Consider the following 13,654-nt stretch of genomic DNA (forward strand, 5'->3'; position numbering starts at 1 on the left):
TGAAGGATCATGGTTTGAATTGGTTTTTTAAGGATAAAACATCAATCAATATCATTATGGGAAATTATGTATAAATCGTTCTACTCGTTCATTTTTTCGCAAGAACTTTTTTTCTTCGGAAAACATATTTTAAGAATGAATGATTTACGAATAAACACTAAATTAAAAAAATGTGCAATTTCGTGCATGTGGCGTATACCACTATGCAGCTGGATGTCAAACAATTTCATCTTCCTCTTCTCTTTCACTCTCTCTCTCTCTATTTTAGCTACCGACGTGAGAGGAGCAGAGAGCACCACGAAGAAAAAGAAACACCAATCGTCTGAGGTAAACGTTTGATGAAACGTTTGTTCAGTTCTTATCCGTCAGGCATTTCCAATCTCGAATTCTGCGTAAGTGGTTGGCTGGTAAAGTTCGTATTCACGATAATATACTGTAAATTTTGCTTCGTTTTGCGTACACTTGTAATTCAGAGAATCGTTACAACAGTGAACAGGCAGGAAAGCATAGTTTTTGGCCCCAAACTAGCGTAACAAGCGCAGTATTTGTTGTGGAAATCGCAAGGGGGCTCTTATTGATTTTTTTTCCCTATTGCTTTTGCTTTTGGCTATCGGTCCTGCATTTGCCGTGTGTTTTCGTAAGAAGTTTTTTTTGTGTTTAGTTCCTTTTTTGCAGTTATCGATACCCGCTGCAACAGTGTACAACTGTATCGCGTATAAATTGTTTCCAAAGCCTTTCGGATATAAGAAAATTTGCTAGCGTAAAACAACAGTACCGAACAGGTCACATGACCCGCGGTTCCGAATCTGTTGGTGTGTGGTTATTGCGTTTGTGAGATAAACGGCCCAAGCCTTCATCACTGATCAGCTGACCATTCCTTCATTCAGTGCAATCGAAAGCAACGGGAGTTGATGAACTCTTGAATAATTCGCTTTATTTCGCCCTTTCAGCAGAACATCCCCCTGGAAGCTAGCAGAAAAAGGGAATTCGACACAGCCCGTCACGAGAGAACGAGATAGAAAATGTCGAATCTGAAGAAAATCAGCGATGAGGACCGCGAGTCCAAGTTCGGATACGTTTTCGCCGTGTCTGGTCCTGGTGAGTAAAAACAAAACTGCTTCCTGCAAGCAATTGAGACTTCACTGTAGCATGTTTGCCAATGGATCAACAGAATAATTACATATTTCATGAGTCCCTGGCGAAAGAGCTGAAGAAATCTCGCCTTTCCTCGCCTGTCATTTGGAGATGTCGCTGGTCGCTGGCAGTCACATGACGTGTGAAATGGTGTTGTGCTTGTGTTGATTACATTGCTTTCGTTGTGTGCGTGCACATGAATCGGTTCATGTGATCTGTTTGTGAGGTGGTCGCATTGAATGCGATTGTGTGTTTATCCATGTTTTTGCAAATTAATTGCAAAGAAATGCATCTGTCGGAAGTCCGATTGGAAGCTGCTGGTTTGTTCAATGTACGAATGGCAATTCCAGTTGGAACGACAATTAAATACTTATATAACTTTTGCTTACCTGCGGCATCTGAAGTCGGTCAGATGATGGGGGAGACTCATGTTAACGCCATGTGATGTGATGTGGGGTTGAATGGGGCTTTGAAGTAAAGTTTCGAAAAATGTTGTGAAATGTGATGTTTAACTACACTGCCCGGAAGTACATAAGCTAATGTGCTTTATTTTATTAAAAAGTATATTAAATAAACTAATGGATAATAATTTTTCTATTTTTTAGTCGTGACGGCGGAACGTATGTCTGGCTCTGCTATGTACGAGCTGGTCCGTGTCGGATACTATGAGCTAGTGGGAGAGATCATTCGTCTGGAAGGTGACATGGCTACCATCCAGGTGTACGAGGAAACTTCCGGTGTCACCGTCGGCGATCCAGTGTTGCGTACCGGCAAGCCACTGTCTGTGGAGCTTGGTCCAGGTAGGTCACGGGAAAACCAGAACGTTCCAAAGCGAGCAATGTGATGTAATAACACCAATTTCTCGTCAGGTATCATGGGCAGCATTTTCGACGGTATCCAGCGCCCCTTGAAGGACATCAACGAAATGACGAGCTCGATCTACATTCCGAAGGGTATCAACGTGCCGTGCCTGTCGCGTACGCAGAGCTGGAGTTTCAATCCACTGAACGTGAAGGCCGGCTCCCACATTACCGGCGGCGATCTGTACGGTATTGTGCACGAGAACACACTTGTCAAGCACAAGCTGATGGTGCCACCGCGCGCCAAGGGTACCGTCAAGTACATTGCCCCGTCCGGCAACTACACCGTCGATGATGTGATCCTCGAGACGGAATTCGATGGTGAGGTCAGCAAGTTCACCATGCTGCAGGTGTGGCCCGTACGTCAGCCGCGTCCGGTGACGGAGAAGCTGCCGGCCAACCATCCGCTGCTAACCGGACAGCGCGTGCTGGATTCGTTGTTCCCTTGCGTCCAGGGCGGTACCACCGCTATTCCCGGTGCTTTCGGTTGCGGCAAAACGGTCATCTCACAGTCGCTGTCCAAGTACTCCAACTCGGACGTTATCGTGTACGTCGGTTGCGGTGAGCGTGGTAACGAGATGTCCGAAGTATTGCGCGATTTCCCCGAGCTGTCGGTAGAGATTGACGGTGTGACCGAGTCCATCATGAAGCGTACCGCGCTGGTAGCCAACACATCCAACATGCCGGTCGCTGCCCGTGAAGCTTCCATCTACACCGGTATCACGCTGTCCGAGTACTTCCGTGACATGGGCTACAACGTGTCGATGATGGCCGATTCTACCTCCCGATGGGCTGAGGCACTGCGAGAAATTTCGGGTCGTCTGGCCGAGATGCCGGCCGATTCCGGCTATCCCGCTTACCTGGGTGCTCGTTTGGCCTCCTTCTACGAGCGTGCTGGCCGCGTCAAGTGTCTTGGCAATCCGGAGCGCGAGGGTTCCGTGTCGATTGTCGGTGCCGTATCACCGCCCGGTGGTGATTTCTCCGATCCCGTTACCTCCGCCACCCTTGGTATCGTGCAGGTGTTCTGGGGTTTGGACAAGAAGCTGGCCCAGCGTAAGCACTTCCCATCGATTAACTGGTTGATTTCCTACAGGTGAGCCACTGCACTGCCGGGTAGTCATATAGTAGTCTTAAATTGACTGTTTTCCGTTTTTTTCTTCCCCCCTGCAGCAAGTACATGCGCGCTCTGGAAGACTTCTACGACAAGAACTTCCCGGAGTTTGTGCCGATGCGTACCAAGGTAAAGGAAATTCTGCAGGAGGAGGAAGATCTGTCCGAAATCGTGCAGCTGGTCGGTAAGGCTTCGCTGGCCGAAACCGATAAGATCACGCTCGAGGTCGCCAAGCTGCTGAAGGACGATTTCCTGCAACAGAATTCGTACTCCGCGTACGATCGGTTCTGCCCCTTCTACAAGACCGTCGGCATGCTGAAGAACATGATCGGATTCTACGATATGGCGCGCCATGCCGTGGAAACGACTGCACAGTCGGAAAACAAAATTACCTGGAACGTCATCCGTGACTCGATGGGCAACATCTTGTATCAGCTATCTTCGATGAAGTTCAAGGTAGGTTTCATGCCAGGGTAAACGCTGCCGGCAAAGGCATCTAATGGTAACGGGTTCTCGCTTTCCTTGTTTTTTCGTCCAGGACCCAGTCAAGGACGGCGAACCGAAGATCAAGGCAGATTTCGATCAGCTGTACGAAGACATGCAGCAGGCATTCCGCAACCTAGAAGATTAAACGGTATATCTCCTTTTCTACGGAACGGAGGAGCAGCACAGTGTGCCAGCAGTGTCGGGGGCGAAGATGTACTATTTACGATAAGGATTCTTTTACCGTGTTGCCAGCCGCGACGAGCATCCTTTGGGGAGAGGACCTGTTTTGTGGTGGCTGTGTAACACGACCAGTAAAAAGCAACACCTGAGACGTTATACATATATAGATGGCATACATGCTACCAGTTTATGTACACAAGCACAGATCCATGCAACAAGTATTCCACAGCGATAAAATGTAGTCTTATCCTGCTAGATCGGATGAGGGCACGCGGATCAATCTATTACAAAACCATAACATCAATCCGGGGATAACTGCAAGCGTGCTGTGTCCACATCGACATCCTAGGGTACCGTGAGCGAGGAAGAATTTTAATTTGTTTCCAGCAGCAGGCAATACAAAAAATGCGGCACAAATGCAATCCTGCCGAGCAATCCAACAACATCGTCCCGCAAACATGCTCCTTGTCTTCAGCTTGTCCAACATTCTCTCTAGATTGCTGATTGCTGACTTCAAGTGCAATGTAAAACACCTGAACGGTGTTCGCAAAAACGTGGTCTATATAGTGCGATTCAATACAATTCGAATGCACCGAAAACAAAGGGGTATGCAATCGGTCAGCAATCGCGTCACCTTACCACTAGCCGGTTCTAGAGAGAAGGGAGTAAGCAGCAGGAAACGAACGAGGGATGATACAGTGTCGTAAAACGTACAATAAGGAGAGCCGACTTATGTGTTATGATACTATATATATATATAGAATGTTTTTTTTTGTTGTTGCTCATATGAAATTCCTGTAGAAAATGCGAATCATGTAGCGGTGGGTTAGTCGCTAAACACAAGTATATATATACAGATAATTGAATAGACCTTCTAAGCGTATTTGAAACAAAGATAATCCTTTACAATCGGAGTATAATTATGGAATGTTATGGTTGAAACAGCAGCTCGCTTCAAGATGAACAGCAGCGTACGGGAGAGAGGTGTGTATGATTGAAGGAAAAACTTAAGAAAAAACTTAAGAGGAATTTCCATTGAATGAAATTTAAAAAAAATATTTCAGTTGGAAAACTATCTTAAAGTGTAAGAGTACGCTTCATTTAGTATCAACCGATTTACATTTGATTCATTTGATCGTAGAGATTCATTCACTGAACACGGTGTGGATGTTGATGGCTTTGCTAAATTGCAATCTACTCTAAGTAATATGTTGAGTTTTTTCATGCTATCATTTTTGTCAGCCAGTTCTTTGTTGTGTTGTTAATTTGTTACTGTTGGTCTATTTGTCTTTTTTTTATCGTTGCTTATCAGCCGCTATGGGGATTTGAAGTGCAGACGATGTTGGCCAGGTGTTTCATATTCATTTCTTGCTGCTGTTTCAGCAAATCAGACAAGATTGGGAAGCGTTTCGAAACATGCGCCTGGGACGTACGCCAACGCACGCAACAATCGGTCGGTCCGGCATGTGTGTTGTGTGTGTGTGTGTGTTTCTTTTTCGCTCTTGTAAATGTTCATACTACGGTAGATCGTCCAGAAATGCCCTCCGCAGAGGATGTAAAGTACTACCGCCCCACCACCAATTCGGAAGATGAATAAAAGAAATAAAGCGAAACCGTCGGAAAACTTTGCATTCCAAACAACAAATGGTGTTGCAGTTTTGGTTTACGGTAGTAAAACCGCTTCATTTCGTTGCGAAATCCTCAGCCACTTCAGTCATCAGTGCGCTTATCGTTAAGCAAACTCTTGTCCATTTCTTCCGACATGCACGTTGCTGAGATGTTGCGTGCGATAAGGTGAGTGAAAAAAGTATCTTGCACAGTTGTGGCTTGCTCGTGTGTGTTTAAATTTATTTCGTTTCTTTTCCACATTACTAAATCCAACGAATATGTACAAAGTATTTCCTATATTCACAAACACCGTCGGTCGTCGCAGCCCTTCGCTATCGCTGCTCCAGCGAATTGACAACGTTAAAGTAAAGACTGTTCTTAGCTATATCGATTGGCCGCTTGCCCTGCAGGTTGCGTATGCTGCGGTCGGCACCGGCCTCCAGCAACATTTGCACCAGCTGCAAGTTGTTCTGTTCTACCGCGTAGTGCAGTGGCGTATCGCCCCGGCTGTCCTTCAGGTCTACTATGTCCGCCGTCGGGCAGCGGCTGAGCAGCATCCGCACAATGCGCAACCGGCGTTCGCGCGTTGCCAAATGTAGCGCCGTTGCACCGGATTTGAGCCGAATGGTGGGATTGACCTTGCGCTCCAGCAGCACACGCACCATGTCCACGTTACCGTGCATCGCAGCCACGTGCAAGGCTGTGTAGCCTTCCCCATTGACGGCGTTCAGATCGACGCGCACTTGGGCCGGCACCGATGGTTCCGGTGGCTTTGCTGACAATCCGAAAGGTTTCCGAAGCAGATTGTAGAACTCGGACGATCGGCGGACACATCGGTTGCAGGTGCACAGCGGGTGACACAACTTCTCGTCCGTAGGAAAACCAGCGGACAGTGGAAGCGGATGGGCTCGTGCCGGCAGCTGTTCGGGCGCATGCTCGTCCCCGTCCAGCCCCAGATACACGCAGGCCAGCTTCGTGTCCTGCGCGGCAATAGCTTCGAGTGCCTTTTCAATGCGCTTCATCTCCTCTATCGTACGCTGCTCGCGCATCTCTTCCGGGGCGCTGTCATTCGAGTAGTCAAAGTCTTCGGCGAAGCAGACTGTCGTCTGCGGTGCGGACGAAGACTTTGCACTGAGCAGAGCCCGGCCGTGCCCGGCATTGCGCCGCTGGTCGTGCAGTGCATCGACGAGCAGTTTCGTAATGCGGACGTTGTGCGCGTAGCGTAGCGGAGTCGCGCCCAGCTTGTTCATTACGTCGACCCGCGCCGTGTACTCGAGCAGCGTTTCGACGATATCGAGAAAGCCCCACTTGGCTGCATAATGCAGCGGCGTGTGGCCCAGCTCGGTGGCCGCGTTCACGTCGACGTAGATGCGCATATGCTCGGAAAAGTACAGCAACGCCTTGACACATCCGCTGTGGCCATTTAGGCACGCTAAATGGAGCGATGTGTGTGCATCGTTGCTGGTGCTGTTAATGTTGATTCCGGCGTGCAGCAGCAACAGCAGCAGATTCTGATGACCGTTCGCTGCGGCATAGTGCAGCGCGGTCCAGTTCTTCGCGTCGACCGCATTCACGTTCGGCTGGAGGGACAGTATGAGCGTCAGGAGCTTCGCATTGCCGAGAATGGCGGCCAGATGTATCGCGGCCTGACCGAGCTGGTTTTGGTCATCGATCGAGGGCAGATAGTAGTATCCCATCTCGGTGGGGACGTTCCACAGCAGTGCCTGATTGTTGGTGACGTCCTGCAGCAGTTCCACGACCTTTGCCTCATCATCGTTACGCATCAGCTGTAGCAGATAGCTGAGGAAGTCGTCCGCATTACGGAACACCACATCGGTCGAACCGGTATCGGGATCGGTGGCGCTCGGCCGCCGCTCAAAGTTAATGCCGAGCCGTTGCGTACGGGTAATGCTACCGCAGCTAATGTACACAATGGCCGCCTCCAGGGTCGCAATGAGAAACCCGTGCTCGCCCGTCTCGATGCGCTGCTCCCGGAACACGTTGTTAAACTGGAACTCCTTCAGAAACGTTATCGTCATTATCCAGTGCGTCAGTCCCGATTTGAGAATGAGAAAAATAAGCAACGGCACCAGCTGATCGGCCGTCAGCGTGTACTGCTTCTGGCCCAACCCACCCTTGGCCAGCACTTCCATCACCTTCTGCAAACAGCCGATCTTGTCGATTACCGTACGCGCGTGATCGATCTTCGCCAGCTCCTTCTTTGCGAGCGGAATCAGCTCACCGTACCGCTGAGCCACCTCAAACTCCGTACAGTGCACATCGCCCAGATTGCGCATGGTTTTGTTGAACGCTTCCGCCTGCTCGGAACGGCACACATCGATCACGTTCTTCACATGATCGTACAGCTTATCCATTACGTACGTCTCGATGGCGACCTTCACGTTGCCCCGCAGCAGCATATCCCGCTGGCAGCGGTCCTTAAGCTTACGGTTCTGCAGTATCAACTCCAGACACTCGACGTAGATCATTTTCACCGCCGCCCTCTGTTCCTCGTACTGCCACTTGCCCAAGTCAGCGTGCGCACGCACGAACTGCTGCACCTTCCCATCCATCCGGCCGAAGATGTCCTTCTTCTTGGCGGCTGTCCGTATGAACTCGACCGCCTCGGTAAGGCTGCCGATGCCAAGGAAACGGCCGAGCGAAAGCTCATCCTCCGCGTACACACCGTACTTCTTCATGTCGTGCAGCGGGCGCTCGATGCACCACACTTTGTACTTGAGCCCGTCCCGGTAGAAGATTTCCTCGAACAGAATGCGCACCCGGACATCGCCGAATGCGAGCGCCCGCTCGTCTAGCTTTAGCTGCAGGAAGTTCAGATTGAAGAAGTGCGTCTCCGGCAGTTCCTCGTTCGGGACCAGTATGTGCGCGAGGGCAAACTCCTGATCCACCAGACACTGTTCGCTGAACGAACCGAACCGGGGCACGCACACAATCCATCCCTCGACGGTAGCCGTCTCCAGGATGCTGTAATGGTCGCTCAATAGCCGCCGGTAGTAACCGTTGGCCGATATGTCTTCGTCGTAATTCTGCAAATCCATCGTAGCCGCAATCAGTTACGCCTGCCCGACGCGTTGCTGCAGACATTCACTCCACTCGCTGGTACTAGGGCTGGCTGGGGGTGAAACCGTTTCACCAACCCGTGGTTTCACTCGCACTCGGTAGTGCGCAATTACACAAAACGACCCCGAGAAAATGGTGTTGCACGGTGGAAAATCACACAGTCCGATTCATCGCTGGTTCTGGCGCCTTGGAAATGATTCCACTGAAGAAACATGGCACCCACGGACAGTACGAGCCGGAAGCCAAAATATTCCGGAAGATACACGGGCACACGCACACACACACACAGTCAATAGTTTTTTTTACCTCAATAACTTCAAAGCAGCTCTTGTAAGGTCTCTCCCTTAAACTTGAGACATCCCAAATATCACCATGGCCGATTGCTTCTTCCTTGATGTCACTAGTGGTAGGATTTTTCCACAGCACTTTCCATTCTCTTTTCTCTAACCCGATGTCCAAAACAAAAAAAAACGCACTCGGTTTACGATACACCAGCAGCAAAAGCAGCCAGTTGCAAGCAGATGCTCTCCGTGTAACCTTCGCGTAGAAACTGTGGAAAGGAAACCGCGCGAGCCAAGTAACTGGTTCACCATCCACGGGTACCGTACACCGTCCCCTTCCAATCCACCCTTGTGGAGCCACCGTTGTGGGGCTTCACTAGTGGCGGGCTTATAAAACCGTGTCCAAACATCGACGACAATATCAGAAGGCGAACACGCACGGTTCAGCGCACAACCACACACTGTGGCCACCATTCGCCTGGTCAACCACGGTGAAGCCGACCCGCTTGACGACTGGCTGGCGTGTATAGTTGTGGAAGCCTGTGCCGTTAGTGCCCACAGGCTATCGTTTGTTTGTTTTTTTTTGTAGGGGCTGTCCGAAAGTCTTGAATAATTTCTTGAGCAAGATCATGAATGTGGCTGCTGATTATGAACGGCGGAATGCGTGCGCTCGCTTTTGTTCCTACATTTCACTAACAAAAGAGAAGTGAGAGAGAGAGGGTGAGAGAAAAATTGAGAGATAAAACAAAGTGAGAAACACAAGTGCGATCCTTTTCGCTAAGCCAGTTATCTCCTACAACTATTATCTTATTTTGTCTTATCTTTTGAACGTTTGTGATCAAAAGCTACGCTACGGTTGTTCAGGAGTTGAGAAACGCTGCCGTCGGTTGAGTAACGTAATCAGTATGCGTCGGTGCAATCGATGCAACCGATGAGCACTGTGTGCGAGCGCGATAAGCGATTCAATTCACGGTCGAGGCAAAGGGTCTAATCTACTCTCTAATAAGGTTCATCTTGGCTCGGAAGAAATTATTCTAACGGAAGCCATGAACATGATGATAGAGCGGCTTATCACGGATCACACAATTAAATAGTATGGTCCGCGTTTGGTTAATGACGAATGCTAAAGACAGATTGAGAGGACTGATTTCGAATCTGGTTCGTCATTGCCACTAATTATATGCCGAATTTTAGGGGATCAAAGAGTAGATTTTTTAAAATCATTTTTATAAATTGTATCAATTGGTTGCATTTTGTACCTTTGTACTCATTCCTGCTCACGATTAATGGCTAATTTTATCCTAAAATATGCTCCAAGGTTGCATAGTTGTATTGTTTACGGTCCGCCAGTTTCGCTATTACATTCTAGTCCCCATCATCACGTTCATTCAATTAAGCGCATGTACGGATCGTGAAACGTTTCATGTGTACGAACTGTGTGCCACTAATACAGCAACGCAACGACTCGCTAGGAAGTAGTATCGTGAATCTCTAGCCTGACGCATTTTCATAATGATTTGGTGCGCGCGCAAAATGTCCGTTGTGCGATATTTTTCTGTACAAAAGAATTAAATCAACAGTTTGATTCGTTCACTTGAATTCGTGAAATGAATCGCATTAATTGGCAAGGTTTCGGTAGAAAAAAGGTGCCGTTTTTTGGCAAGCTAAGCACGAAATTAAACGAACTTGTCTTATCAAAATCTTGACGCTAAAATGAGCGAAAAGAAAACACATGCGCATCATGAGCGCACATTTTTCGTCTTTGAATTTTGCCGTTCACATCAAGTTTTTATAAAAAAATCAGCATTAATCAATTCAATTTTTTAACCAAGTTCCCCTGCATAAAGTAGCAGATATCTTCTTCTTCTTCCTTGGCACTACAACCTCGAGAGGTCATTTCTGGTAGCAGATATCACAGCAGAGATAATTTTGTATATTAAGTATTATTTGTATATTTGTATTATTTTTGAAGCGGACCAACTAGGTGAACGCTAACCAGCATCAACGAAATTTAAGGAAAAAAACTTTTCGAGTTTTATGTTATGGCTCAATGTTTAATTCTATGTACCGTTTTCATGTTTTGATGTCAACCGCTCAAGCTTGTCCAGGAAGCAAGCTTGGTGCCTCGTAGGGCTTTTCCCAGCTTTTCACAATGTACCGCTATTGGGGCTGCAGGTTCCGCCGGGTGGTTTGTTTGTTTGTGGCCTTTTTGCAGCATAGCACAGAAATAGTGAAGAGCGCGCGACTTCCGAAAAACATTCCATTGCCGGCTCGACAGTCTGACGTCGGGAGAGAGTGATCCAGCAACCTGGCTGGTAATCGCTCGACGGAAGACCACCAGAATTGTTCAACATGCTACTGGCAGTAGCACTCCTTTTATCGGTAAGTCATAAATCTGAGAAACCAAGTAGAGTGATTAGCGTTCCATCTATCTAACTGTAACGAACCGTCGGCAATGAGTGCTTTGATGCTCTGTCTCTGGACACTGGGCACTAATCACCACGAAAGGATGTGTAGGGAACAAAGTGTAGGATTCGCTCATGCTAGACTGTCAGCACCGAAACGTGCCCGACGGAAGTTTACGATGACATAACGAACCGAGTGATAATTCGATCGAGAACATCGTGACATAATCAAGTGCTGCTTTCCCACTCCTGTTGGCTTTCCTGTGCCCAATCATTAATTTTTTTTTCGGGTCTGAATGCGCCCGCAGACACTGATACCGCGAATGGACGGGCGATTTTTGGAAATCAGCAAACAGCCACCCGGAACCGTTGCGATTGTGCCGAATGATGACGATGGCGAAAGTGTGCTGCTAGGTCCGGTGTTTGAAGATCTGCAAGAGCTCGACCGCGAAAAAGGCAAGTGAAGCTGTTCGGCACATTGTCCGTCCAACGGTGATAAGGTCTAATCTCTCGATCCGCTTTTCTTCTTCTCTTTTCCCCTCTTTGTGCTCTCCTCAAATGATCGCAGCAAGTGAAATGATTTCGGTGAAACTGTTAAACCAGTACCGCGCGAACACGTTCGATGTCGCGGATCAGCTGAACGGAAACGAGATGGTTCTTGGGGATGATCACCGATCCGGGTCGGCGGGTATGGACTATGGCGCGGTCAACCGCGGTTTGGAAGGGCATGGCCACGAAGTGCCTATCGTGCACCCACCTTCAATCGATACGGATGCGATCGATATGAAGGAAAATGGTATCGAGCAAGACTTTGTGCCGACTGAAGCAATCTTGGACAAACGTCTGCTGGACGGTTGGATGCCGTCCGATAAGCATGAGGTGCCAACGAGCGAGAACCAATTCCCACCGAGTACCACCGTTCGTGAGGGTATTGCACGTGCAAGTAAGGTCGATTCGATGGCCGCTGCTCGAACTACCACTACGACCACTACCATGACGACCACTAGCACAACCACTAGAACGACTACCGTGCGCAAAATGCTGCGCCGGATACGTCAACAATTAGTTTCAAGCACTACGCAACCTCCAAGTAGTGCACAGCGTACCTCCTCCAGCAGAAGACCAGCGATACCGGTGGCAACTACGACCACAAGCCAAAGGCCACCCGCTCCCAAGATTGACATTACGAAGCTTAACCTGGACCATCTAGAAAATGACCTGCTATCCCTTTCCACCCTGGTTCCTCCGCAGGCATTAGCTCTCGCATCCGCTTCCTCGTCCGCTCGGTTGCTTCCGAGAAGCATCAAGCCGGAGGAAATGGTTCCCGCCTGCGGTTGTCAGCACAGAAAGCGTTCCCTCTCGCAGAATCTCTACTCGTCCGAGGAAATGCTCGACCCGTCCGAAGATTACGATGACTACGATGATTACGACGACTACAACGAGCTGCAGAAGCTGCCCGCGTCCAGATCGGCCGCCGACCGGCCAATGTTGTTTCCGGCCATGTCGCGACTGCTCGCGGCCGGTTCCGGTGAACTCCAGGAGGGTAGCATCGAACGGGCCGAGAAGGTGCACGGTACGCTGGAACGGTTGATGGGCATCGTGACCATCTTTTCACATGTCGATGAGTTTATTCAGCGCAAAACGAAGCAATCGATCAGGCGGTTAGCGCGCTTGTATGAGAGCGAAGAGTCGGATTAAGAGGAACGCGGCGCGTTTCAACAACGTTCGACGATTGTTGTTGGTGATTTTCCGTTCATACGACATTGTTTACCTGATCGGGCGATCGGAATGAAGCGATGCTCGGAACGGTGGTTGTGAATAGGATGTTCTTGTAAATATAATTCCCCCCAGCAAACGTTTCATAGGTTGGTTTTCTTCGTCGTTTACATTACGCTACTATTTTGAATTGCTTTGTCGAGTGTGCTTTTTTGCCACTGGCATCACACCGGTGTGACTGGTGTGAACGCTTAACGCCACTCTGAAACACTAAATTGCCTCATTCATCAATGCGCGGTGTTAAAAATTTGAAACCACCTTCGCACAATGTACGTACGCAGCAATGTGTACGAAGCAAATTACATACCTGTATTCTCCATTGTTTAGCTGATGCCGCACATTCGGTCATCGGAGCAGCTGCGTCAGGGTGGAAGCTCAAAAAAGGCATGACTAACACACTTTGCATTCCACCAGCGTCATCTTCCGACTCGTAGATAGCGCGAATGATAACGACAGGTCGATAATCGTGGACACCTGAAGGAAGGTCTGTACTTTCGTGCTAGAGTCGGTACACAGCTGAGCAGACAGGTTTGTGCCAGTGGCCCACTAATCATCTAATGTGGCCATGAGTCCACACGTTTGGAAGCTTCTTGTACGATCGTGTGAGTTCGATAGCTATGATCATGTACCGGAAGTGATAGGAGTACCGTGTGCTGCTTCGCAGTTTGCTACACTTACAAAGCGATCGAATGACGCTCATCAACCAGCTCGTAGACATAATTGGTGTGCTAT

The 13,654-nt window shown here is 48.8% G+C and overlaps 3 protein-coding genes across 11 annotated transcripts; 2 read left to right on the forward strand and 1 right to left on the reverse strand.

Annotated features, from left to right (window-relative positions):
- Positions 1–259: 259 nt before the first annotated feature.
- Positions 260–5,409, forward strand: LOC118508491 (V-type proton ATPase catalytic subunit A). Of its 9 annotated transcripts, none has more exons than XM_036048311.1 (6): positions 260–392; positions 954–1,098; positions 1,740–1,934; positions 2,004–3,087; positions 3,165–3,561; positions 3,644–5,409. In XM_036048311.1, the coding sequence occupies exons 2-6, from the start codon at positions 1,023–1,025 to the stop codon at positions 3,734–3,736; spliced, it is 1,845 nt and encodes a 614-aa protein (XP_035904204.1). In that variant the 5' UTR covers positions 260–392; positions 954–1,022; the 3' UTR covers positions 3,737–5,409. The 9 variants fall into 9 exon arrangements, with proteins under 9 accessions (XP_035904204.1, XP_035904202.1, XP_035904205.1 ...); XM_036048309.1 differs by having other exon boundaries at positions 262–392; positions 951–1,098; XM_036048312.1 differs by having other exon boundaries at positions 300–407; positions 951–1,098.
- Positions 4,537–9,278, reverse strand: LOC118508489 (ankyrin repeat domain-containing protein 27-like). The gene has a single exon (XM_036048307.1). The coding sequence runs from the start codon at positions 8,436–8,438 to the stop codon at positions 5,712–5,714; it is 2,727 nt and encodes a 908-aa protein (XP_035904200.1). The 5' UTR covers positions 8,439–9,278; the 3' UTR covers positions 4,537–5,711.
- A 1,364-nt stretch (positions 9,279–10,642) lies between these two features.
- LOC118508495 lies at positions 10,643–13,653 on the forward strand. Its single transcript, XM_036048328.1, has 3 exons — positions 10,643–11,123; positions 11,455–11,602; positions 11,715–13,653. The coding sequence occupies exons 1-3, from the start codon at positions 11,094–11,096 to the stop codon at positions 12,842–12,844; spliced, it is 1,308 nt and encodes a 435-aa protein (XP_035904221.1). The 5' UTR covers positions 10,643–11,093; the 3' UTR covers positions 12,845–13,653.
- Position 13,654: the final 1 nt, after the last annotated feature.

The sequence above is a fragment of the Anopheles stephensi genome, chromosome 2 (assembly GCF_013141755.1).
Source record: "Anopheles stephensi strain Indian chromosome 2, UCI_ANSTEP_V1.0, whole genome shotgun sequence".
Taxonomy (NCBI): domain Eukaryota; kingdom Metazoa; phylum Arthropoda; class Insecta; order Diptera; family Culicidae; genus Anopheles; species Anopheles stephensi.

Excerpts from the sequence above, each read along its gene's own strand:
- LOC118508491 (XM_036048311.1), top strand. The coding sequence starts at position 1,023 with ATGTCGAATCTGAAGAAAATCAGCGATGAGGACCGCGAGTCCAAGTTC. Across the intron at positions 1,099-1,739 it reads TTTCGCCGTGTCTGGTCCTG|TCGTGACGGCGGAACGTATG; the intron begins GTGAGTAAAAAC and ends TCTATTTTTTAG. Across the intron at positions 3,088-3,164 it reads AACTGGTTGATTTCCTACAG|CAAGTACATGCGCGCTCTGG; the intron begins GTGAGCCACTGC and ends TCCCCCCTGCAG.
- LOC118508489 (XM_036048307.1), bottom strand. The coding sequence starts at position 8,438 with ATGGATTTGCAGAATTACGACGAAGACATATCGGCCAACGGTTACTAC.
- LOC118508495 (XM_036048328.1), top strand. The coding sequence starts at position 11,094 with ATGCTACTGGCAGTAGCACTCCTTTTATCG. Across the intron at positions 11,124-11,454 it reads CAGTAGCACTCCTTTTATCG|ACACTGATACCGCGAATGGA; the intron begins GTAAGTCATAAA and ends ATGCGCCCGCAG. Across the intron at positions 11,603-11,714 it reads AGAGCTCGACCGCGAAAAAG|CAAGTGAAATGATTTCGGTG; the intron begins GCAAGTGAAGCT and ends AAATGATCGCAG.